At 45.1% G+C, this 21,138-nt stretch overlaps 1 protein-coding gene across 1 annotated transcript; it reads right to left on the bottom strand.

Moving 5' to 3' along the window:
* LOC120058244 (dynein, cytoplasmic 1, intermediate chain 2a-like) lies at positions 1-20,987 on the bottom strand. Its single transcript, XM_039006764.1, has 16 exons — positions 20,862-20,987; positions 18,834-18,951; positions 18,397-18,511; positions 17,567-17,657; positions 15,762-15,877; positions 10,695-10,781; positions 10,316-10,478; positions 10,076-10,175; positions 8,869-8,994; positions 7,657-7,803; positions 7,378-7,491; positions 6,835-6,968; positions 3,723-3,867; positions 3,325-3,465; positions 2,980-3,105; positions 1-1,040 (listed from the first exon to the last, which is right to left on the bottom strand). The coding sequence occupies exons 2-16, from the start codon at positions 18,939-18,941 to the stop codon at positions 927-929; spliced, it is 1,827 nt and encodes a 608-aa protein (XP_038862692.1). The 5' UTR covers positions 18,942-18,951; positions 20,862-20,987; the 3' UTR covers positions 1-926.
* Between the last annotated feature and the right edge of the window lie 151 nt (positions 20,988-21,138).

The following is a 21,138-nucleotide window of genomic DNA, read 5'->3' as shown; positions in this document are numbered from 1 at the left end:
ATCATTTAAATGTATTTATTGTATTTTGTTGAAATAAATCAAAATGGTATAATTTGAAATTGTGAAAAAAGTACATTGAGATTCATGAGAGCATATGTGGGAGACATTCTCTGTAATATCTAGGTCACGCCATAAAGTATGGATACTGAATTCATACTGCACATTAAGCAATTTTCCAATACAGCATAATATCTTCAGGTAGTTCTCCCTCGATCAAACTTCTAAAGATTCTGATATCTTAAGTGTCAAATTTAGTTTAAGAGCAATAGTCAAGTTGAAGGTTACATTTTTCCATATATTACAAAAACAAGTGGAGATTTTGTGCATCTAGGTTAAAAGAACATATAAAAACACTGGCTGATGTATGATGAGACCACTACATTCCTGTGTGTAGTAATGACGTGATGGGTCTACTGCAGTTGAAGTGGACACGGGCATCTAAGCACAGATGGTGAACAGCAAACATCAGTCATGAGGACAGCAAACACATGCTCAAGGTGGTGTAACCACAAACAAGTTGAGTGGCCTGTGAAACTGAAGCTAAACCCACAACACTACCGTATGGATTCAGACATCTCTGTGTGGAGTTGACATGGTACCTTTAAGGCATTCTGGTTTTTGAGTATTTGAAAAAGAGTTCAACTGATTTGTATTGCAGAGTAAGAAGATGGCTTTGTTTCTTGTAGTGTCTGAGGTTGATAGATAGCCCTGTTAGTTATCCCATCGGAGACTGGTGTGCTTAAACCCGCAGAAGGCAGAAGTATCCCAGTTAAGTAGCTATGTGTATTAAATCTGACTACAATGTTTCCAAAGATAAGATGTCCACACGCCTGAACACTGTCGCAATCGCATCTTTTCCTCCAATCAAAACAAGGCTGACATTATGAAGCCTTTCGCTGGTCCCTAGACTGGAGTTTCCATGGTGATCAGGCAGAGAGGCGCTGAGCGGCCAGCTCCTCTGCGTCGTCCCGGTTCTCGTTGATCTCCGCCAGGGTTCGGACGAAACGGGTCCACTCGTCGTTGCGTGGAACGGCGATTTGCTGGCGGGAGAGGAAGACAAAGCATTGGTATGGGTGAAAATACTAACACATTGTTGAAACTGGGACACTTTCAGAGGGCATGGGATCACAGGCAATCTTCTAATTGTCACAGAGACTTGACCTGTCAGTGGCAGAGATCAGGGTGGGGGAAGAGCTGCTCTCTGTATCTGCAGCTCAATACTCAGTGACATGACTGACACACACTCAGACAGACCCTCTGGAGCCGTCTCCATCCAGATAGCTGGCCTCCTGACAAGACAATGGCTTAATTGTTGTCCGGAGAAATGGAGCATGAAGTATTACCAGAGTGCCTTCACCTCCACTTGAGATATAGGAGGAAAATAGGGAATAACCTCATTGAACATTTTAGATTTAGTCTAGATCTCAATTCTTGCTCAAATGTCTGAATGTAAAACCCCCTTCCCAAACTCAGCAAAAAAAAGAAACGTCCTCTTACCGTCAACTGCGTTTATTTTCAGCAAACGTAACATGTGTAAATATTTGTATGAACATAAGATTCAACAACTGAGACATAAACTGAACAAGTTCCACAGATATGTGACTAACAGAAATTGAATAATGTGTCCCTGAACAAAGGGGGGGTCAAAATCAAAAGTAACAGTCAGTATCTGGTGTGGCCACCAGCTGCATTAAGTACTGCAGTGCATCTCCTCCTCATGGACTGCACCAGAGTTGCCAGTTCTTGCTGTGAGATGTTACCCCACTCTTCCACCAAGTCACCTGCAAGTTCCCAGACATTTCTGGGGGTAATGGCCCTAGCCCTCACCCTCCGATTCAACTGGTCCCCGACGTGCTCAATGGGATTGAGATCCGGGCTCTTCGCTGGCCATGGCATAACACTGACATTCCTGTCTTGCAGGAAATCACACACAGAACGAGCAGTATGGCTGGTGGTATTGTCATGTCAGGATGAGCCTACAGGAAGGGTAACACATGAGGGAAGAGGAGGTCTTCCCCCTGTAACGCACAGAGTTGAGATTGCCTGCAATGACAACAAGCTTAGTCCGATGATGCTGTGACACACCGCACCAGACCATGACGAACCCTCCACCTCCAAATCGATCCCGCTCCAGAGTACAGGCCTCGGTGTAACGCTCATTCCTTTGACGATAAACACAAATCCGACCATCACCCCTGCTGAGACAAAACCGCGACTCGTCAGTGAAGAGCACTTTTTGCCAGTCCTGTCTGGTCCAGCGACGGTGGGTTTGTGCCCATAGGCGACGCTGTTGCCGGTGATGTCTGGTGAGGACCTGCCTTACAACAGGCCTACAAGCCCTCAGGCAAAGCCTCTCTCATCCTATTGCGGACAGTCTGAGCACTGATGGAGGGATTGTGCGTTCCTGGTGTAACTCGGGCAGTTGTTGCCATCCTGTACCTGTCCCGCAGGTGTGATGTTCGGATGTACCGATCCTGTGCAGGTGTTGTTACATATGGTCTGCCACTGAGGAAGATCAGCTGTCTGCCCTGTCTCCCTGTAGCGCCGTCTTAGGCATCTCACAGTACGGACATTGCAATTTATTGCCCTGGCCACATCCTCATGCCTCCTTGCAGCATACCTAAGGCACGTTCACACAGATGAGCAGGGACCCTGGGCATCTTTCTTTTGGTGTTTTTCAGAGTCAGTAGAAAGGCCTCTTTAGTGTCCTAAGTTTTCATAACTGTGACCTTAATTGCCTACCGTCTGTAAGCTGTTAGTGTCTTAACAACCGTTCCACAGGTACATGTTCATTAATTGTTTATGCTTCATTGAACAAGCATGGGAAACAGCCTTTACAATGAAGATCTGAAGTTATTTGGATTTGACAAATTATCTTTGAAAGACAGGGTCCTGAAAAAGGGACGTTTCTTTTTTTGCCGAGTTTATGAAGAATGCCATGCATTTTATTGGCACAGTAAAGGCTCTTAACCCACTCACCTCTCCAACATCATAGACCAGAATCTGTCCATCAGAGTCTCCCACGGCAATCTCTTTGCCGGAATGGGCCCATCGCACGCGGTTCAGGGCTGGGTTCCCCTCCACTGTGGTACTGGCTGTAGGAACCTGCAAAAGAAACACCTCGTATGTCAACGCCAATACTGATGACTGACTGGATTTCTGTTACACTATGGGCCAGTTTCCCAGACACAGATTAAGCCTAGTCCTGGACTAAACGGCACTATCAATGGAGAATCTGCCAGAACTAGGCTTAATCCGGGAAACCGCCCGTATAGATGCTGCATTGGTGCAAAACTCGTGGTAAAGGGGGAATGCGCCAGGTACCTCAGTGTCGTTGTTCAGGTTCCACAGGTCAAGATGGCCCACTCCATCCACACACGCAAACAGCGCCGGGTGAGTGGGAGACCACATGACGTCGTAGACGTAATCCGAGTTGTCCTCGAACGAGTACAGCGGCTTGTTGTTCTGAAAGAGAGAAACGTAAGCGGCACCTGAAAACATAGACCCACTGAACTGACCATGCCAAATACACATATCTGGATCAATGCAATAAAAAAAAACAGATGCAGCTTCGTGGGTTTAAATGAGTCCAAATTCAACCACATATGTTGCTTCCTAAATGGCAACCTATTCCCTATGTAGTGCACTTTGTTGGGAATATGGTGCCATTTGGGACGCACAATAGTAACAGCAGGCTTTCTAATGGAGAGACGGTACAGTACCTTAGTGCTCCACAGCTTGACGGTCCAGTCGAAGGAGGAGGTGACAAACAGGTGGGAAAAGTCGATGGGCCCGGTCGCTGTGTGACAGTCTATCCCCGTGATAGGCCCGTGGTGGCCCTCAAACATCTCACTGATCCCTGCTTTACTGTGGCCCAAACATACAGCAGATAAGAACGCAATAATTAGCAAACACCACGTTACATTTCTTAAGGAACCCCTCGATGAATACATTAACCAATAAGAGTCTAAGCCCTATCTGAGGCAGGGGGAGGGGTCTACTCATTTTATTTGGCCTTAGTGCTATTAGCCCATACAAACACATTGAACAGCTAGCCGCCCCCCGAAAAAATAATCAAAGGGAAGTTTGTTCTGAAGTGTCTGTCCTATATCTGAGAGATATAAGAAAGATAAGGAAACATTGTATTATTATATTTTTTTTTACATGTATTTCACCCCTTATTTTTGGCACGTGTCTAAGCCCTGTCTAAACCGGGGGAGTTCTACTAAGTTATATGTAATTGTTTTAAGAAGATAATTTTGCTATTTGATTTATAATTTTAAGACCCCTTGAAGTATCAAAAAAATATATATTTGGCCTTAGTACTATTGGCCCATTCAACAAAATAAAATACACGCTATGCGCTTCAGCACTCACATATTAGTGTGTAGCCCAAACTGTTCGGACGCTACAGACAGAAGTTTGCAGATCAGCTGTATCGATTTCAGACGAGTCCCAAGACGCTTGTGGGGGCCATAGAGCAAAACGAAGACCACCATTGTGTTCGTGAAAGTCTCATTTTCAATAGAGGGGTCATAATAGTTTGTAGGCCAAACCGTTCGTACGCTACAGATGATTTTGTGAGAAGACTGATTTTCAGGATGTGTCATGGTCTGACAAAAAAAAACATCTTTCTAGCTTAAACAGACAGACTTATGGGGATTATTTTATTATGCTAATTAGATTTCCACAGGGGAGCGGGCATCAAAATGAGGTTTTTAACATATATACTTAGTGTACAAAACATTATGAACACCTGCTCTTTCCATTACATATACTGACCAGGTGAAAGCTATGATCCCTTATTGATGTCACTTGTTAAATCCAATTCAATCAGTGTAGATGAAGAGATTCAAGATTAAAGGATTTTAAAGCCTTGAGACAATTGAGACATGGATTGTGTACGTGTGCCATTCAGAGGGTGAATGTGCAAGAACGGGGTGCCTTTGAAAGGGGTATGGTAGTAGGTGCCAGATGCACCGGTTTGTGCCAAGAACTGCAACGCTGCTGGGTTTTCCACACAACAGTTTCCCGCATGTATCAAGAATGGTCCACCACCCAAAGAACATTCAGCCAACTTGACACAACTGTGGGAAGCATTGGAGTCAACATGGGCCAACATCAATGTGGAACGCTTTTTACACCTTGTAGAGTCCATGCCCTTACGAATTGAGGCTGTTCTGAGGGCAAAAGGGGGGCAACTTAATATATTAGGAAGGTGTTCTTAATGTTTTGAGCACTCAGTGTATACTGTGATATCATTACCAACTAAATATACTGTACATTAAATATGCCAGCATATACAATGAGCAAAAATATAAACACAACATGTAAAGTGCTAGTCCCATGTTTCATGAGCTGAAATAAAAGATCCCAGAAATGTTCCATATGCACAAACAGCTTATTTCTCTCAAATTTTGTTCACAAATCTGTTTACATCTCTGTTAGTGAGCATGTTATCAAGATAATCCATCCACCTGACAGGTGTGGCATATCAAGAAGGTGAATAAACAGCATGATCATTACACAGGTGCACCTTGTGCTGGGGACAATAAAAGGCCACAACACAATGCCACAGATGTCTCAAGTTTTGAAGGAGCGTGCAATTGGCATGCTGACTGCAGGAATGTCCACCAGAGCTGTTGCCAGAGAATTTCATGTTAAATTTCACCACCGTAAGCCACCTACAACAAAGTTTGAAAGAATTTGGCAGTACATCCAACTGGGGGGGTGGAGGAGTATTTCTGTTTGTAATAAGGCCCCTTTTGTGGCGAAAAACAAATTTTGAATGGCTGTGCCTGGCTCTCTATTAGGTCAACCTGGCTCCCAAGTGGGTGGGCCTATGCCCTCCCTGGCATGTGAAATCCATAAATTAAGGCCTAATTTATTTATTTAAATTGACCAATTTCCTCATATGAACTATTTAACTCAGCAAAATCTTTGAAATTGTTGCGTTTATATTTTTGTTCAGTATATTTCTGAATTTTATAGTACACAAGGTTTGGTTAAGACCTCCTTTTTGTCTCAATTTACTTTGGGAATAACATTTAGAGAATTCCCCTTTTAACATGCCATGACTGCAGATTCCCAGCCCAGTGGGGAGAGAGAGACAGCTTTCAGCTCCAGAGCCAAATGTTGCAGAGCTGTGGCCCTGATAATTACGCAGAGAGGTAAATACCCAGCATGAGTGATGCTTATGCGTTATTAACTGGGATGAGAGTATCATACCATTGTAAATGAGGTGGAAAATCAGTCCCTCAATTACCGAGGTGAACCTGCAACGCAGAACCTAGCAACTATCCCCTCTCGGCGGTCTCTGGGCATAATGCAGGACATTAACGTTAACACCGTAGCCGTAGAGACCAGGCTCTCCGTCGCAGGCAGCACTCCGAGTCAAGCCATGTTGCTCTGTCGCCCCACATGCGTACACACTGACTGTTCGCTCAAACGAGAGCATTGTGCAACAAACTTCAGATTCTAGTCTCTTTGGGACACCCAGTTTTAAACAAACTCCCTCACTCCGAGGGAGAACTCCTCCAAAAGAAAAGAGGGAAAAAATGATTTGTTTCCCCTCCATGTGTGCCCTGTTTAGGTTGGGCGACCTTTACAAACATAACTGACAGAAGCTAAAGCAAAACAGGAAGACTGGGGTAGGAATGAAAACCTCAAAACAGCAGGAGATCAAGTGTTGGATTCATATTGCTTGGGGAAGTGAGGGGGATATATTTATGTTTTAAACCGGGGCCTAACAAGCCTCCTCAGTTTCCTGGAGGTGTCTGTCCAGCCAGAGGGGACGAGGACGGGGACAAAGGGGGGGGGGGGGTGTTGGTGTACCTTCCATGACGACACGCCATGTAGACGGAACCGTCCTCACTCCCCACCGCAAAGTTGTTGACATCTCCGAGGGGGAAAGACATGGAGGTGACAGCGACGGCCTTCGACTGCTTCAACACCAGCTCCAGGCTGTCCTGTAGAGTAGGGGGAGGGCGGGAGGGAGCAGAATAACATTCACAACCAGCTCTCTCTGCGCGGCCTGCATGCTAACACACACACTACCCTAACCACAGCCTATAAATTTCACTTGACAGGTTATTAATGCAGAATTTAAATTCAGCTAGCACTTTATAAATGATTAACATTTGACATCGATGGGTTTGGCAGCGATGTCGGAACAACATTGCTAGCGGAGATCATTTCCTTGACTTTGAAAAAAAAAAGAGTTGAGCGCAAAATTAAAGGTTTACGCATAACAAAAGGGTTCTAGTGAGGTCCCGGTGTTTGACATGCCCTATGAATGGGCCGACGTGTTGTGTGCGCAGAACGGGCTGAACGGTCCCATGTCAGTGTGGTGGCGGGAAGGTGACTGATGGGTGGTACCTGCGGCTGAGACAGCATGTCCAGGCTCCAGGAACACATCTTGCCGTCGGTAGAGATGCTGATGAGGTTGTTGGCGTTCTGGGTGCCCAGCACGTTCACACAGTACACTGGGTGCTGCATAGAGAGAGAGGAACAAGGCCCCACAATGAGGCTGTTCACGACACACCAACGAAACCATGTTCCTGCACTCGCCTCTAATTGCCATTGTATGTGTCAAATGTAACTTGAGATCAAAATATATTTTGGTGATGGTTGATTGACATTCCATCCCAGTGTTACCGTGTGTGCTGCTGCTGACAGGGGGGTCCTCTGTATGGGGGTCCTCTTGTTGCTCCGGTTGTCCCACAGAACGATCTGCCCTGAGTAGGTGCCCCCCACCACCAGGTTAGGGTGGAACTTGGCAAAGGCGGCCGACATCACTGCAGACTGGCAGAGAGAGAGGGGGAGGGTAAAACAGAAAAAGAAAAGAGAACGCCATGTTAGCGTCTGCTGAGATGGAGAGCACAGCGGAATGGCGACAGCTCTCCGGTAATATACGTCTAATGTCACCTCCAATCAAAAACTGCTGTGTGCAGTCCCCATTTCAGACCTGCTCAAAATAACATACAGACTTGAGCCATTCAGGTTCCTGCAGCAGTACACCAGCTTGCTGTAGAACGGGCTGCTTATTTTCATTTAAAACTAACAATCCCGTGGTTTCCATGACTCACACTTCACCACTCACGGCAGAGCCTTCTGCTGGAGGCTGCTCACGACAGGATAGGTCTACATTATTCATGCTAGTTTATTATGTGTAAAATCTCCTTCCTTGCTTTCTGGGTTACTGGTCCAAGCCCTACCTTCCCCGTAGCCTGAAACACATCCCCTATAAATCCTAAAACATGTAGTCGTCGTATGTAATCATTAATTCATCCAAGTACATTATTTTTTTTACACAAAAAGGTGACACCTGGTGAGGAAAAATTGCATTTCCCGCCCACTTAGAGGCATGAAGAAAAATGAGTTCACACTTCTGCTCAGTTTTATTTCGTCGGTGCAATGTGCCTGGGACTACATCCGCTCTGGCGGCAGCAACATGTGGTTCTACTCAACCTGCCTTGGTCTGCGAACCGCAGGGCATGCAGTATATTAAGGCAAGCCAGTGAAGGAGCTTCTCTCTCTCTCTCTGCTGAACACAGGGCCCTTGTTTAGACACACATGATAACCACTCCAGCCCTGCACAGCACACTTAATACGACTGCTGCAGCCTCTTGGACCCCAGTCAGCTATTGCAACACTACTCTTCTCCGGCGCCTCACTAACATGTGTTTGTGGATAGATGTGGAGGAGGTGAATGCCAGCCCGGTGAAATCACAATGTGGATAAGAGAGGGGGGTGGAGGTGAGAGAGAGGGAGAAGTGGGAGGGATGGTTGGCGGTGTGCCACACTAGTCAGGGAGAAAGCCACCCATGAGGCAGAGGGAAAGGGAGGGCCCTGCGTGGGCTTTAGTACCTGGCAGTGGAAGACGTACTCCGGCGTGTTCTTCTTGTACTTCATGTTCCAGACCAGGGCCACCCCGTCCGGCTCGTGGGGGGCTTCCTCGTTGTTGTTGTATGAGGCAACCAGCAGCTCAGGATACTGGTGACAGACAAATCAGCCCAAATGAATGTCAAGAGGAAGTAGTCATGGCCCCCAGGCTTGGCTCCATGTGAACAAGCCTCCCCTGCCCTCCGCGGTGCCGGTGAATGCCTAGCAGAATGCGTAACCGCCCCTCCTTCAACAAGATTTATGGCCGGGAAACTTTTCCCCAACAGCGCAGTCTGGTAAATAACGTTTGGATGCTACAGCTTTGCATAATGTTAAAGGACTAGGGACTAGACTTCTGAGAGAGCCGAGTGAACCACGGTAGTAAAGTTGGCCACTCCAGGTCGTTGGCCACTCCAGGTCGTTGGCCACTCCAACTCAACCCTCCAGTGCACATTTAAAACACAAGGAGAAATAGCTGAGGAAAGAATGGCTTTAAAGACCTGCTCTCAACCACTTCCCAGATGTAAACAAACCATTAACCTCTGCTGCTTCTCATAGTGGAACAACTGAAGTTTACAGTTTGTGAATACACAATTAAACACAAGGGAATGGATTTTGCTCTAAGCGAACGACGTAGTGGTGAACAATGAGTTGGTGTTCAATCACTGACCGAAGCCATTCCAGAACTATGAAACAAATGAAGAGCAACGTTAGGGGAAACAAATCACTGCGGGCTTGTACTAACTGACAATTTGTGCATGACACAGTCCCAGCTCCAGGAGGAACATGGTTAAATGTCTAATGTGTAAAATAAGTCCCATGTATATCATACAGAATTAGGCCAGTGGTGAAGGAGTTAAAGACTCAACAATACATTAACATACTTCATTCTTACAATAACAATGGCATTCTAACACACAAAGACAGATTGACATGATTCACAAAGACGCAGGAGCCAGTGAAACCATAAAGAACTATTGCTTGCGTTTTCACCCAGTGACTGAGTCAGTGAAAAGGTTGCATCATGAGCCAACGCTGACAGACGGTGCTGTGTTATACCGGTATAGGGTGAAGTTCCCCCTAGACGCTGATCTTGGATCAGTTTTCCCAATGATTAAGGCTAGGATTGGAAAAGGGAAGCTGATCCCAGATCTGCACCTAGGAGAAACTTCACCCCGGAGCATGTTTTTACCTGAGCGGACCAGTCCAGACAGGTGACCACACGGTGCTTGGACCAGCGCTCGTCCATAAACTGCCTGTTCAGAAACAGCTTGGTCCCCGCCTGGATCTCACTAGAAAACAGCATAGTCACAGTCAAGTCATAACAATACCACACTCCTTCCTATTACTAAACAGCAACATGATTTGGCCTTTTCCACTCAAAAAAAGGTATCAAAGAAACGTGACTCGTCTATCGGAGAGCTTTCCTAACCCCTCCTTCTCCTCCATCTCGCGACCACTGTAGTCGAAGAAGACGTCCACATGTTCGGACAGGGCCCGCTCCACGATGCGGGTGCTGTGGTCAAAGAAGGTTATGAACTGCTCAGAGTGGAGGATCTGCAGCTTCTCCTCCTCGGTCAGCTCTTGTGGAGGTGCTACAGACAGACGGACAGTAAACGTTACGGGCAAAAGATACAGAATCATCTAACAGGTTTGGGTTGTCTAATTCAAATTTTAAAAAGTCCAAAACAAAAAGGGACGTCATTCAAAACTTGGATGTAGAAATCCCACAAAAACGGTTTGTAGGATTATTCAATGAAGATGACGTCAAAGAGATCCAATTGTTATTCCTTTGACACCAGAACTCCTACCTTCCTCCTCCTCTTTCTGGACAGGTTTCTCTGTTCGGGCCTCAGGCACTAGTTGTGGTGGAGCAACTTCCTCCTCTTCTTCTTCCTCTGTTGGGTAAAAGGTGCATGATTTCCGTTGAACACTACATAAACCTGGCAATGCTTTATATTTCATGGTTGAGACAAAATTAGTGACGCCAAATTTGACAGTGGCAAATGAGCAAAATGAAAAATGATGTTTTCTAGTTATAAGTCATGGCTTATTTTAATTACAATGGTTTAAAGTGACAACTGATCCTGCAATTCTGTGTCAATGTTTGGTTCATTCCTATTGACTACTACTACTAGTCTACCTCCGCAACATTGTTTTTCTCTTCAATATAACACACTGAATGTTAAGCAGGCTAGCATGGGTATGGGAATGGAATCATTCTGTGTCTATCTCCCATTTGTTTGGTTTGCCAACACAATGTCACCTCTGAAAAGACCTGCGCCTCTAAAGTTGTCATTTGTGTGGAGGGGGTGACGCAGCAGGGGTCTGGGTCCTAGGGCCCCCCCCCCTTTCCCCCTCTTCCTGTTAATGAGACCCAGCTATTCAACAGGAGGCTTGCACTTGTCAGTGCAGCCATATCCTCCATGTCCCAGTAACAAGTCCCCCCCCCCCCCCTTCCAACCAGGCCAGGGGCCGGGGCCATGGTCCGGGGCCAGCGGGCGGGGAGCAGCTGCTCAGGCCCACTCCCAATGGCCCGACCAGCTGACAGGACGGTGCTAACCAGATGGCGCTGCTTGGATTGTCTTGTTCTACTCCAAGGTGGCATGAGGATGGCACAGAGGTTTCCCGCCTGGCCGACCCTAGACAAGTCTCTCTCTGAACGGCAAGCCTGTGCAATTACCGTCCCACCAGGGGGTCCACAGACTGCTATTCAACCTTGGAGAACGTACAACAAAATACAGCTTGTAGGCCGGACCAGCTGGCAAACCCCACGCTGGCTCAGACACACTAGACAACTCTGCTATCTCAAACCAACTCCTCACCGTCCCCTCTCCATACACGCCTCTTCCATGCATAAATAGACAGTCTAAACAAACACATTCATGTGGATGAGAAAATGTACAGTGTGTTACTTCCATACCTTTTTAGAGCTCTATGTATGCATAGTTCATCTATAATGGCAGCAGCGTTGCACACAACCTTTCCATTTCCACTGAGATCTATGATAAAGTAATCTGTCACTTTTCCCATATAAAGTGATTCTCTTCCCTCCTTCCCATTAGGTGGGAGGGCGTTGGGTGCTCTGATAAGTTTACAGAACTGGGTTGATGACGAGCCATTTCAAATGGACGGCCGTACCCTGAGACCCAAAGGAGAAGGTTAAAATCTTTCCTTTCAAGGGCCTCAATCAGGCTTAAAGGAAAACAGTAATCACTGTCTTTCAGCTGGGCCCGGCCGCGCTCGTCAGCCATTTCCCCCGGCGAGGCAGGCAGAGCAATCAACCTGCCAGGCATTAGGAGCGGAAAGACAATCTGAAAATAAAGGGTATAATGCACCTGCCAGCCAAAATGGCCATTTGGAGAAAAGCTAGTGATCCTGGTGACCCCGCTGGGGTAAGAGGACAGAATCGGGGGTGGGGGGGAAAACATTTAACAGAATTCAACACGGATCAACCATGTCCTGCACACTGACACCTCCCCTCAAAGCAGGCCCAATTATGGCTTTTGTACCAGAGAAATAAAAGCTTTTGGGGGGGGGGGGAGTGGTGCCGGGAGAGGGAGGTGTAATCACAGTTCTTTGTCAATAGACACTATATTAATGCAAACGAGACGTGGCCCCAGTGTGTTGTTCACGTACAAAACTAATGACCTCTACTCCCCCACTGCAGGTGTGTCCGTCGCCTCCACAGCCACAGGATGGACAACGCAAATCTGACTTCCACATGTCAGTTTACTAAAGGCTGTTCCACAAACCTCAGCTTCCAACTGCTGGTCTTTCGAGATGAGCTGCGGAGATAGCACACGGTCTGTCAGTAGAGAGAGAGCCCACTTAGCGCTAAATACAGAACGCGCCTTGGCGTCATTCAATTCACCGCTAGTTTTCAATCCGTAAATGAAAAATGTCCTTCCCCTTCAAGTCTAAAGTAAACAGAATTACTCACAACAACTGTTCACAAACCAAATACGACAAGGTTCCTTTTAATTCTGTTCTCCTATTTCTTGCATTTGCTCGCTAAAATGAACAGCAAAATAATTTGACATCTCAGAATAACACCATAATGCCCTAAATGTATTTTGCTGCTATCAGAAGCAGGTCAAGCGACAAAATAGGTTCACGTGCATAGCATAGGCCTACATCACATTTTCTACAAGTGTCACATACGGATTTACTAGAGGGACAACACAACCCGGGAGATTTCAGCAGTCACCCTACTGCCATTCTGATGAGCAGGTTAATCAGGGTTCAGTCAGCTTTAAAATGGGAGGCTTTTGTTGAGTTTACACACTCGGTCACCTCGCTCTCTCTGTGTCTCTATCCCTTTATATAGGCTCTCTTTCTCTCTCAACAAACAAAGGATTGAGACAAAAAGTACCTTTCTGTGCAGATGTGATTCAGCAAAAAAAAATATTATCTACCCTATAAATGTTTCTTTCTGGTTATTTTTTCACATTCATAACTTGGAATAAACTCTACTAGAATTGATATGAGCATGCTGAAACTCTAGTTAAAAATGGTAGCCTAGGCCTAAATTTAATTCAACAATACAGTCAGTTAAGGGGTACTAATCATCAAGTGCCAAGCGCATGAAATGTGACAATGGTCAAAGAGTGCCACTTCGAACAAGAGGCTGTTGAGTTCCTTTCGTGATTAAAAGTTATGGCTTTCCCCTGAATTCCAAGTGATTAAAACAATTGAAATGAATCATATTTCAAAAGTACTCAAATGCTCTCTTGTATTGCCTGAAGCCTTTTTCAAACAGAGTTCCAGGCAGACCACTCAATGAATTTCCCCATATCTTCTTCCCATAATTACAACCTCTTGCTAAGCAGCACTTATTGACATTGCATAAAGTCTACTGCTGTAGCCTGAACACGGTAACGTTCTTGATATAGGCTACCACAACATGTGATTTCTACACACGGTGGGCCTGATTCACTGCTTTTCCTTGCATGACCTGGAATGGGAATTACACCCATCCCAAATAAACAATGAGTATTACTTTTATAAATATTGTTGGGCCTAAGATTTATGGGGAAACGTCTCAAATTAATAGATACCACCAGGTCACAACACTTGCATCTACACTGGACTCCTAGTAGCCTATATTAGAGAGTCTAGAGCAGTGCCTTTCAAACCTCTCCCATGAGACCCCCCAGACGTTTCACAGTTGAGTTGTAGCCGTGAACTATTTCACCTGATTCGCCTATTCAAGCCCTTGATGATTAGTTGTCAAGTTAAAAATCAGGTGTGATAGCTGTGGACTAGTTCAAATACATGGAACGGCTGGGGGTCCCCCGAGGAGGTTAAAAAAAAACCTGGTCTAGAGGATGGGAGCTGGAAGGACCAGTGCCCCCTATGTAAATTAAAGATGACTAATTAGCTTTTTGTGCATTTTTTGGGAGAGGGGTTGGTCATCTATGGGGACCATTTGGGGTCTCCCCCCCGCTCTCTGTCGAGCATGGCACGGCAGCACCTCCCTCCAATGCCACCGCCCGCTGACCTTGTGTGCCGTGCCGTCGCCTCCTCTTGACAACATGATGAATCGCTCAAATCAGTGCACACGCCCGACTCCACCCCCAACATCGAATATGCACAGAAGGGTGCGAACAGGCGAGGGGACGCCGCCTCACCAAGTGCCAGGAGTGATGCCGCGAAAACGCACAATGTCACTGAGTGTGTTTTGTTATGTGCCTATTGGGTGAAGGGAAAAGACAGGGAAGCGAGAGAGTTGATGAAATGATTACAGAGTGGCAGAGAGAGTGGAGGGGGTCTAGTGTTGAACAGCCAGCAGAAACCATCCTTGTTTAACACAGTGTTACAATGCCCTAGAGAGAGAGTCCCTATGCCTCCAAGGAACAGAACAGACAGAGAGAGCTCCACTCTTCATTCTTCACTGGGTCTGGTTGTTTTTCCCCCAGAGTCACACAACTTGTTCACAGCCAGACTGCAGGCAATTCACAATCCTCAATGACAAATCACTACAAGTCATCTGGCTAGTTTCCACGGGAGATTGAAATGATAGGGAACTAACTTGGTTCTATGCAGTTTGAAGTGGGAACTTAGAAGAGTTGCTTCACAAGCACAAAGACAACTAGCCCGTGCAGGGAATAAACCTTTTGTTCACCAACCAAAACTTCTACGGACACAAATCCTCAATCAGAATTTTTTTTAAGTCACTCACTGTATAAATATATATATATTTTTAAACAGCTAGGTTACATTGCCCCTCTTTATAGCAGTAGGGTAGTCTCTGACATGTCTTGCTGATAAAGCAGTGTAAACAACTAAGATGGATTTCAGTCCGAGAGAGTGTTTGAACTGCATCTTAGCAAAGAAAAACGAGGGGCGTAATCACAATATTGCGCATGTGGACTTTACGAGTAAATATGCTTTTTTTTGAAGATACGCATAGACAACCACACGAAAGCTGCTGTGCAACAATAACATACATATTGACATGCTTCCAATACATTAGCAGAGCATGCACAAAGCACTTCCTATCTTGCCAATCTACTGCCTTTCTTCCCCATTCGCACTGGCCCTCTCAACCTGCACATTTATTGTAGCAAGGCCCTATTGGTTTGAGGATGGGAGTTGAAAAAGGAGTAGGCATACGTGTGTGAATTTAATCTTTCCTTTGGTTTCTTATGTTTCTCGGGGCCCCTGCAATTTCCCCCAGCTTTCATCTCTGTGCTCGGTAAGGCCAGATCATTTCCACTCTGTGTTCACTTCCTGCTCCCACAGGCCAGCCGGCCACATCTCTCACACACGCACACGCACACACACACACACACACACACACACACACAGCTTTAGTTGTGTCCCGAAAATATCAACTCCTAAAAGAGTCTAGAGTAGTTGAGTCAGGCTTTCACCTTCTTTCTGCTGGGTCATCACAGGTGTCTGGGTCTCCTTGGTGTACGACACCATCTCTTTTGGAGGGAAGTCAACATGGGTGATCTTGGCCATGCCCATCTTCAGAGGTCCACGCCTAAAAGCAGAGCACAACTTCAGGACACATGGAAGGGCCAAGGAGAGCTGAAACAATAACATAAACCTGGGTCAGCCCAGACAAAGCACACAACGGTACTATCATATTGCCGCCTTTTCATTAGCAAAGCTGAAGTTGCCTTTAAGACCGATGGGGGATTTTGTCTTCTGATAATCACTTATTCATGGAGAAGGAAAGGAAAGATAACAGCGTGTATGTAGGTCAAAGAAAGATGCCACCGAAGCTACACACTTTTCTTCTGATATAAAATGGCGGCTTTGAGAGGGTCAAGAAGAGCAACAACACCAGAGGTCGAAAAGAAGGTAGTGTCCAATACCGCAGCTCAGAGTCAGAGTGAAGCTGAAGAGTGGACGGGTCAGAGTCCCAGTGGAGAGTCCTGGTTAGTGTCACAGCAAGAAGGCAGCATTAGTGAGAGAAAGCAGGCATAAACCAGAGGATACAAGTTAGAACATATACACTCAGCATGCCCACACTGAAAAACACAGGCAACAAACCAATTGACTGCATAGGATTTCATTTCAGAAACACTGCGTGAATAATTTTACGTAGAAGTTGGGAAAACGAGGTTACCACAACAACCCTCCAGTAGGCACTTCCACATAAAAAAACAAGGACAGTATCTGTTTAAAATGCGTGGACACAGGTTCTGAGAGTGTGATGACACGGTGTAATTAGGCAGCCTGAGGGACTGGTGAGGCCTGAACTGTGTCACGCGAACGGCTTGAACTCCCATGTGAGGGAGCGCCCTGCGGGGAAAACATGACCTCCATGTGTGTAGGAAATGGCCACGCTGCTGAGGGAAACGAGTCAACACGTACAGCCTTGGGGTGGAGGAAGAGCTCCCTGGCCCTGATGGGACACTGGGGGATCTAGAGTTTCAGCAGGGGGACCGGGGCTCTAATTAGGGGTTAAGATGTCCCCCAGGCATTGCACAGCCCTGCTGTTTTATTGTCCATTTAGGACCATCCTAATGCAACAGAACACAAACAAAATGAACATGCACACCCTCAGCATAAGCTAGTAATCGTTCTCTTTAATGGTACTGTATATACCATGCAACACCATGCTTCAGATGGGATATTGTTAATGTACACTCTTAAATGCATCAGCTTACCCTGTGTAGTGCGATACGAATCTAGAACAATGTGGAACCTCGTGCTCGGCAAAAACTAGTTTACTTTTACAAGCGCGTCATGCTAGGTTTTAGACTGCATGAAAAACCATGGCAAAGCGTTGTTGGTGGGCATTTGTGTGTTACTTTGAGAAGAACACCCGTACTGTGATCTCAAACTGTACATGTTTATGGGCATAGCTTATAATGCAAAATGCACATGTGTCAATTTAGTCAAACTAACTCAACAATAGTTTACATTTTACTGTAAGAACATTAGCAATATTTTACTAAAAACCTCGATGCGAGATTCCTGTTCCAGCTGTGACGTGGATTTATAGAGAAGAGACCTGCTCAAACCTGTGATACACAAATCCTTCAAAATGACACAGACATTAGGAGAGACAGTCCCTCATTCATTCCTGCGATTAAAAGCCCCTGCACGCATCACAACCTAAATTACAGCAACGCTGCACTGTGCTTAGAGGATATAGGCTCTTTGCATAGAGAAATGAAAGCATTTTGTCATTAAACATTAGACTGGTGGGTGTTTGTACCTGGGTCCCACGGCGCCATCGCCTGAGTCTTGGCTCCCTGCCTCGCTTGGTGTGCCCACGGATTTGCAGGTTGGAGACATGGGAGGAGGGACTAGATAGTGAAACAGACAGGTATCCTCTGTTACTACGCGCAGAGGCTGTTCACAATGGCGTAAAAGTACGTAGTGTTGGGGTACCAGCAGTGGTAAATATATATATATATATATATATATATGTTAATGTGGAATGCAAAAAGGCAAATAAGGAGTCAGTATGAGCAGCACAAAAGAGAAAAGACAAAGAAAAATGGTTATATTTCATGCCATATGCTGTGAAAATGCAAGTGAAAATTCAACAGTAAGACAAATACCAATAGTATTACAAACAACTAATCACACATCAGCATACCAAAAGTAAATGGATGAGACATGGTAGAGAAGTTGAGGCAAAAATAGAGTTGTCAAATTTTAAAATACAAACAAGTATTTAATCATGTCACTGTCATTTTTAAAAAACTATTTACATTTCTAAGGAACCTTGGTAAACCTTAGATTTATTTAATTTAATTTTCTGATTTCATTCATAGCATCAGTTCCCTACTTTTCTATCGCAAAGATCCTGGTTTACACACTGACAGGCCTGGCCAGTCATTAGGCAACATTAATTAATCTACTATGGACCACTTCTGCCCCCTTCTGTTAGCTTGGTGACAATGTTCTCTCACATAAATCTCGGTTTAGAAAAACACATGTCAAGAGTCAGATGGTCTACACTAGAGGCACAATACACTTCATTGTAAATAGCTAATGTGCAGAGATCTGTTAAAAATCTGCTGGTACATGGTTTCTTACCAACAGGAACATCAGCTGACGTGATGCCCATGCTCTGCAGAAGGGCATCTGTCTCACGTCTCTTTTTCTCCAAGTCCGAGTCATCCAGTGGGGCGGCATCTTTCTTCGGGTCAGCCTGGGAGAGAAGCAGAGCAGATACACGGTTAGTATCCTGGCTGTAAGCATGAGGAAGAGGGTTTGATGGAGCGTTCGAGTCTGATAGTCTGAATTAGTTGCCTGGTTAACTTGCCTAGTTAAATAAAATGTATAAAACAAATTAGGCAAGTTTAATAAAACAATTAGTCTAGCCGTAGAATCTGTAGATTTTCCATGGAATCAAAGCTATTGTTCCTCTTTACACTCAAATACACCTACTCAGAGACTGAGCAGAATGCGCACTGCCATTTTGGTAGGTCTCGTTCAGGGGGTAATTAAAGTCCCTATAAGCATGTACTAACCTCTTTCTTTTTGCGCTCATCTTCCTTCCTTTTTTTCTCCTCCCTGATCTGAGCCAGGCGTTGCTTCTTCCTTTCAAGCTCTGCTTTTAGCTCGCTTTTGTCTGACATGATGCCAACACTGTAGGACACAAACACGCTTCAGAACAACAAGATAGGTGACCTACAACATTTTACAGAAGTCTGATTTGCCATTATTTGTACAGGTGTTATTTTTTTGTCTCTCACAAATAACCACGAGTTAGGCCACACATTGGAATATAGACTATAGTATGGTCAGAAGCACATTTCACGAGCTGTTCTGAAAGTGTAATAAGATCACTCCTTCGTTTCAACATTTCAAATCAACGAGAATAGCACCTGCTCCTTTGATCTACAAGGTCAAACCATTTAACTAGGGGGACCACTGCTAGGTTTTTATCATGAATTAAGTTTCAGCAGGGCCCAGATAATTTGGTTCAAGAGCACACTACTGTCCAGGCATAGAAAGGATGGATGCTCTTCCATTAACAGGGTCCTGACCATCTGGGCTGTAAAACCCTCTTCTGGTCCAAAGCCCCATTCAAGGCTCTTTTGTCTACTCAACTTCACAGTGCGCTCTTAGAGATTAAGTTGATAATTTCAAGAGGCTTTATCATTCTGCATACAGCATTAATCAACCCTCACATCCTCCACAGCACCTGACCCTTTCGACACCCAACACAGAGACCACTTCAAGACATTTGTCCTAATTGCAGAATTTAAGACAATGAATGGAGGTCTGAGCTATCATATTGAAATAGATGTGTAGAAGCCTTCCTTTTAAGATGGTCTGCGCAGTGTGAAACCCATTGCACATGAAATTTGATCAACCTTGAGATAAAAATATTATAATAATTTAAAAAACAGAATAGGTAATCTAGAGCTCCAACATAAGCGATGCTGGCAAGAGTCGAGCCGAGATGTAACTAGTCTAGCCACCACAGACACTGGTCAAGCCATGATGAGTATTGAACAGCATATTCTTGCTTCACATTTACTTCTACTAGTGCGCCAGCATTGTGTACATATCCCGTACCCCCCCGTGTTATCTAAAAATTCAACACATGCGAAAAAAACTGAGTTCTTTTTTTTTTTTACTTACACAATTTATCGCGTTGGTAAACTAGCTGCGGCCCCACCCAGCCACTGACCCAGTGAGGGAGTTATATTAACATGAGCCGCTGTGCACCGGACTAAAGCCCGTGAGAAGAAAACGGACAAATACTGTGAGGGAGAAACGCCATTCTCAAATCAAACAGTCATCTGCGCCGCTCGGGTCATGTTGTCAACAAGGCAACATGGTGCACCGTTCCTAAACATCTATTTTCCATAAAATATATGTTCGAATTTACAGACTAGTTTTCATTGGGAATATGTCTACACCTGTTGTTAACGAAGCATGTGACGAATACAATACGGTTTTATCAAAAGTAACCACTTTTGCATGAGAGAACACAGAATCCAACTCATTACTCCACGTGCTTAACCTAACTACGTCACTTTTGTTTGTTTTTAGCATACTTCGCCGTCAGACAGAGCAGGGCTGACGAAAGCCCAGGAGGCAGCCCGGTTCCAAAACGAATACGATCACTTTTCACCCAAAACAATCTCCCACCACCGGGGCAACCCGGGCCTTAATCGAATCCCCTCACTGTGTGTAGTGACAGACAACATTTTTAAACTAGCGAGCTAAATAATTGATGACTGACTTGGCATCCTGATCTCTTCAAGTTGAAAGCATTGATTAGGTAGCTGAATATTTCGCAAACACTTTATAACTACCGTTCTTTAACATAAGGTTTTATTTCAGCTTACCTTGTAACGTTAAGATTATCAACTAGCTAGCTATATCACAATGAAGTGCAAGTGAGTCAGCTCGGCCTGCTAGCCAGTCAACAAAGACAACGGGAGGGCTGGCATGGCGACTAAATCGCAACACGTTTTTATTAGCAACAATATGTAAAACAAAAAAAGTACGCTCCACGTTTCACTTGTAGTTTGGTAACAAACCTGGTTTCTCCTCGGCTTTCCAATCGCTTGAATCAGGAACCCAGGATCCTTTCCTAAACTTGCCAACGCAACCAATGCGGAATTACGAATGCCGAAGAGGGACATCTAGATTGATATCCGCAGCCGATTTGCTTGCAATGAGTTTACTGCGCCAGTGGGGAGCACTATCTACGCAAGGTACGCAGTGGCTGCCGATAAAGATTAGTGTTGGTGGAGAGATAATTTGAGAGATGCATATCCTAGTCCTGATAATTTATCTGCGCGCAATACTATGATT

This window comes from Salvelinus namaycush, chromosome 13, assembly GCF_016432855.1.
Source record: "Salvelinus namaycush isolate Seneca chromosome 13, SaNama_1.0, whole genome shotgun sequence".
Classification (NCBI taxonomy): Eukaryota; Metazoa; Chordata; class Actinopteri; order Salmoniformes; family Salmonidae; genus Salvelinus; species Salvelinus namaycush.
This window is presented reverse-complemented; position numbering and strand designations above follow the sequence as displayed.